At 38.5% G+C, this 6,000-nt stretch overlaps 1 protein-coding gene across 1 annotated transcript in view; it reads right to left on the reverse strand.

Annotated features, from left to right (window-relative positions):
- The window catches only part of FRK (fyn related Src family tyrosine kinase), a 107,905-nt gene extending 102,606 nt beyond the window's left edge, over window positions 1–5,299 (reverse strand). Inside the window, exon 1 of the mRNA XM_060616447.2 lies at window positions 4,385–5,299. Coding sequence (XP_060472430.1) covers window positions 4,385–4,755 — 371 coding nt within the window. The 5' untranslated portion in view covers window positions 4,756–5,299. The remainder of the gene's footprint in view (window positions 1–4,384) is intronic.
- Window positions 5,300–6,000: the final 701 nt, after the last annotated feature.

Genomic DNA, 6,000 nt, shown 5'->3' on the forward strand with positions numbered 1-6,000 from the left:
CAAAAAAACCTACATTAACTTCCACAGTATTTGAAAGTAAAAAATGAAGTATAACTTTGAAAAACTCAATGAAAAAAGACATTAAAAGACATCTTTGTGTAACTCCCCAAGTATTAAGGCACTGTGTGGGCCACTCGGACACTTTCACTCATAAGACTGTTAACTGCTTAATTGTTAAGTTAAAATCACCACTACCTGAAATGGACTAGAATTCTAGAGGTGACAGCTCCCTGCACTAAAAGTATTGAAGGAATTTAGCCTTTTGGTGGCAAGCACCCTCATTAACAACCTAGGATCATAGATGAAGGCCATGGTGTACACTTGAAAGAAAAGAAATGGCCTGAACTAAGCAGGAGGCCCAGTGGCAACATCTGGGCAACAAGTTTTTATTCCAGTGGATGAAGATCCCAAGATATAGGTTGGTAGTGACACATTGGAACACTGCTGAGAACAAATTCCAAGAGGAATGAGGTCAGGAATTATGTGCATCAAAGAAAAGTATTCTTGGTTACAGATAGCCCATAAGAATAAAAAATAGTCACAATATTTTAGTTGTCTTATTTTGTGTTTGTTAGGCAAATAGAATCCAAATAAGCAAGGACACTGTGTTTGAGCCTGTTACCCAGAAAGTTATCACTTTTGAATTGCTTATTTTATTTCAGTTTACTTGCTTTCCTCAGCATTGTCTGTCAAGTATGTAGCTAAACCACTACATATGAAACATTAAGAGCTCATGTTCCACAAAAAAAAAAAAAAAAAAAAAAAAGCTCATGTTTCCAGACAATCAGAGAATCCAGAGATCTGTGTGAAATCAGGGACCTTACAGATGAGCAAACAGAGAACCTAAGCATTAATATGAATTGAATGTATGTAAAATTAGTACATTATGGTTTTCAGAGAACGGGTCTCTCACCTCTTTGGTTAAGTTTATTTCTGGATATATTATTGTTTTTGGTGCAATTGTAAATGGGATTGTCTTCTTAATTTCACCTTCTGCTGCTTCATTATTAGTGTATAGGAATGCAACAGATTTCTATGCATTGATTTTGTATCCTGCGACCTTACTGAATTCATTTATCAGTTCTAGTGGGTTTTTTTTGGTGGAGTCTTTAGAGCTTTCTATATATAGTATCATGTCATTTGCAAATATAAAACAATAAAACACTGAGAAAAGAAATCCAAGATGACATGTAGAAATGAAAAGGCATTCCACGCTCATGGGTTGGAAGAACAAATGTTGTTAAAATATCTCTACTACCCAAAGCAGTCTACACATACAATGCAACCCCTATCAAAATACCAACAGCATTTTTCACAGAACTAGAACAAGCAACTCTAAAATTTGTATGGAACCAAAAAAGACCTCGAATAGCCAAAGAAGTCTTGAAAAAGAAAAACAAAAATTAAAATAATATGGTACTGGCAAAAAGCAGATACATAAATCATTGGAATCAAATAGAAAACCCAAAAATAAACCCACATTTATGTGGTCAATTAACCTTTGACAAAGGAGAAATGAAGATACAATGGGAAAAAGACAGTCTCTTCAACAAATATTGTTGGAAAAACTAGACAGCCACATGCAAAAGAATGAAACTGGACCACTTTCTTTCACCATACACAAAAATAAATTCAAAATGGATTAAAGACCAAAATGTGAGACCTGAAACCATAAAAATCCTAGAAAAGACCACAGGTAGTTATCTCTCTGACACTGGCCCTAGCAACATTTTTCTAGATATGTGTCCTGAAGCAAGGGAAATAAAAGCAAAAATAACCTATTAGGACTACATCAAATAAAAAGTTTCTGCACAGCAAAGGAAAAAATCAACAAAACTAAAAGGCAACTTAGTGAATGGGAGAAGATATTTGCAAATGACATACCTGATAAAAGGTTAGTATCCAAAATATACAAAGAATTGATACAACTCAGTACCCCCCCAAAAAATCATTCAATTAAAAATGGGTAGAAAACATGAACAGACATTTCTCCAAAAAAGACACACAGATGGCCCACAGACACATGAAAAGATGCTCAACATCACTCATCATCAGGAAAATGCAAATCAAAACTACAATGAGATATTACCTCATACCTGTCAGAATGGATAAAACCAAAAACTCAAGAAACAACAAATGTTGGCCTAGTTGTAGAGAAAAAGGAACTCTCTTGCAGAGCTGGTGGGAATGCAAACTGGTGAAGCCACTGTGGAAAACAGTATGGAGCTTCCTCAAATAACTAAAAATAAAACTATCCTACAATGTAGTAATCATACTACTGTGTACTTACCCAAAAAATACAAAAACACTAATTCAAAGGGATACATGCACTCCTTTATTTATTGCAGCATTATTTATAATAGCCAAACTATGGAAGCAGCCCAAGTATCCATCAATAAATGAATGGATAAAGATATGATATATGTATCTGAGATATATGTATATATATACATATATATACATATACATGTATATGCATATATATACATATGTACATGTACATATGTATATATACATATATCTCATACATTTATATAATGGCATATTATTCACCCATGAAAAGAATGAAATCTTGCCATTTGCAACATGGATAGAGCTAGAGAGTATAATGTAAGTGCAATCAGTCAGAGGAAGACAGGTACCATATGATCTCATTCATATGAAATTTATGAAACAGAAGAGAAAAGCAAAGAAAAAAAGAGAAAGACAAACCAAGAAACAGACTCTTAACTATAGAGAACAAACTGGTTGTTACCAGAGGGGAGGTGGATGGGGAGATGGGGGAAATAGGAGATGGGAATTAAAGAGTCCACTTATCATGATGAAAAAAATAAACAAATAGAATGATAAAAATATTAGATTATGAATTCAAGGCTCTAGTATTAATATTCTAGTATTTATTTGTCTAGTATGCATATGTTTTGCTGAATTTAAAACATACATAATACCATACATTATCATACCATATCCATAAATCATATAGTAGTGAAAACATAAATGCACATAAGCAAGCATTTGGTGAATAAATAAAGATATTTCCTATAGATTATCACAGAAAATACATGTTCAAACAGATGATTTTCTCATTTGAGAATTGATCAATTCCATTCATCAAAAGTCTAGATTTCAATTCATTTCTATTTAGGCATAAAATAAGACCCCCCCTTTTTTTTTTTAACACATATAGGGTCCTAGTGTTGGAAAGAATCTCAAAAATTACCAACCTTCCTTTTGTATTTGTATTTGAGTTTGGAATGCAGCAATACTGCCTGATTGGCACTTCCTTGCCATTTTATTCCTTAGGTCAGTAAAGGATGCTGCAATTCTCATAAAAAAGAGAAACATATGAGAAAATAAGTGCATCCTCAGTGGTTCCTCTACCAAGATACATTCCATAAAATAAGTCCTGGGAGACATTCCCAGTCTTGGGTTTCACTGGAACCAGGCAGTAACAAAGTTAGGGCCAGTAATAGTCCCCAATTGCTTCTCAACCCACCAAACCTCAAGTATCCATTGTCAAGACTGTGCTTTATCTACTTTATGTTCAACCACCACTAGCATAACCTACCCCTCCTCCACTTACCATGCCTCTGCTGTGCCTGGCACTTGCATGGATGGATGGATGGGTGTATATAAAATTTTCCTCTGTGGGTCCACCATAATCATAGAATTTTTTTTCCAAATATCAGATTAGTCATTATCTCCTCCTCTGGGGAAATACAGCCATTATATTTTTTTTGTTGTTGTTAAAACTTACTAAATATCTATAGCTGGTCAGTTTCTAATCATAATAAAACCCCAAACTATCACAATTTGGGTAGCCTAAGTCCATATCTGGAACTCAAAGAAAAACGTCTAGTCATTATTTCACTGGGAAAATGCAGTGAAAAATTACCATCTTCTAAATGCTACCCTGATGTTAATTGGCTCTCTGTGTGTCTAACAGAATGAAAAGGGATTAAAATTAGAGTTAGAGTTGGGCGTTGATGCTTCAAAAGTTTTAAAAGAGAGAGAGCTGAACTTTAGATTTGAAGGTGTGATTTATATATATGATATACCTACAAATGAAATGCAGTTCTCTTTTTAAAGTCAGACATATTTTACAGCCAAAGAAAAGGTAGAGTATTAGATGCACCGTTTGTTAATGTTGATGAACACCCAGGGCCCACGGGTATACATATGGTAATAGAAGTCATTTCAACAACAATTACCTGCCAGTTTCACTCTTAACAGCAGAGGTGTGTTTCAATTAAAAGGTTCTTGCCAGTACTTCCTCATACTTTCTGGGTAGCTCTTTGGAAATTAGGGGGTTGCAGATAAGAAGGAAAACTCATTACCCGCCCTCAGAGAGTTGAGAAATAAAGTATGGGTTTGTACTACTCACGGCTCTGCCTGCAGGCTCCTGTCCTCAGCCACATAGTTAGAAGGAATATAGCCCTGCAGCAGCTGGCCAGAGCTATCTACCCTTTTCTCCAAGTGCCTGGCGAACCACCAGCCCTCCTGGGAAGTGTCCAGGACTTGGAGCTTGTCGCCCGCGCGGAAGCTCAGGTCCTCTGCAGTCCGAGCCTGGTAATCAAACAGAGCCACAAAGTAGTGACCACCGCTTCTCCTGAGCTCCTGACTCTGTGACCTGCAAGCATCAGGGGAGCAGCGGGCCACTGGGTTCTCAATCACCACCGGCTTGTCGGCCTCCTGGAACAGGCATGGGAGACAGGGCTTCAAGTACGTCAAGAACCTCACACAAATGTTGCCCATGGTGCCCTGGGAGGGAGGAGAGGAGAGGGGCTTCTCCCTCTCCTTTCAGTCTCTGCAGATCCACTTTCTCTTCTTCCACGGGGCAACTTGGAAGTCAGCACCAATTCCCCTGGCTGCGGAGAGCGTGCAAAGCCCTGTTGCACAACAATGGGGCAGATCTGCCTGCGGCGAGCCCCGCTTGGGGACACTCACCTGCTTGCTTTTTGTGGCCAGAGCGGCTGCCCTAGAGCAAAACTGAGCAGGAGCTGGGCAGCCGCTCAGGGAAGATGTCTTTTCTTCTGGTCTGCTTAGGAATCCCACAGCAAAAACAAAATTAAGAGGGCTTTATTTAGACAAATGTCTGGGAACAGAAAAGAGTCATCTTGCTTTATGTCCCAAGGAAAAGTTAATACGAGAAAGAGGTTAACACCAGGTAAGATCACATCTTGCCTCTTCCAGGAGCTCTCTCCCTGCTTCAAGTCCGTCTCTGTGGTTTGGCCAGTCCTGACCTCCGCTGCTCTTTCCTTTTTGCTAATGATTAACCAACCAGCTGAGGTTACTGCCTTTAACATCCTGAGCTATGAGCAGACTGAAATAATTTCTCCTTACTTCCTGGTTTCCTTTCGTCTGTGATTTAAAAGAGATTCCCGGCCTCTCTACCTCTCCTTTCCCACACCCAAAAGAGACCAGCGCCCTCATCAGGGAGCCCAACTCTTAAAGCAGCTGCCAAAATCCATACTCTTGGACAAACAGACTAGCCCAGGGAGGTTTTTGTCTTGCTATGTTCCCAGCACAGATTTGTTTCCCCCACATAGATGAGGAGGATTATTTTGCCGCCATAGGGGAAATAAAAAGGCTAATTAAAGTGTTTAGGTATTTGTTATTGGACAAATAGCAATTGGGAAAGAACCATTGAGTTCCTACCTTTTTTCATCACTATGAATAGATTTTAATAGCTTCAAAATACATTTACAGTCTGGAAAAATATGACAGCAGCTGACTAAAATGCTGAGAACCTGAAACACTGCTTTTTCCCACAGAGACATTTAATTTCCCATCTCTTATGTACTATTTCTGAAACACACACACACACACACACACACACACACACACACACACACACAGACTAGGGGACAAGGAGAGAGAAGGAGAAGAAGGGCCACATGTGTGCTACTGCAGGGGCTCTTTCTGCTCAACTGTGGCCTCCAGGTCTACATGAGTTCTTACTAACTTCTTTGGCAGGACCTCAGGAGCTAGTGAAGCTGA

This window comes from Panthera onca, chromosome B2 (genome assembly GCF_046562875.1).
Source record: "Panthera onca isolate mPanOnc1 chromosome B2, mPanOnc1 haplotype 2, whole genome shotgun sequence".
Classification (NCBI taxonomy): Eukaryota; Metazoa; Chordata; class Mammalia; order Carnivora; family Felidae; genus Panthera; species Panthera onca.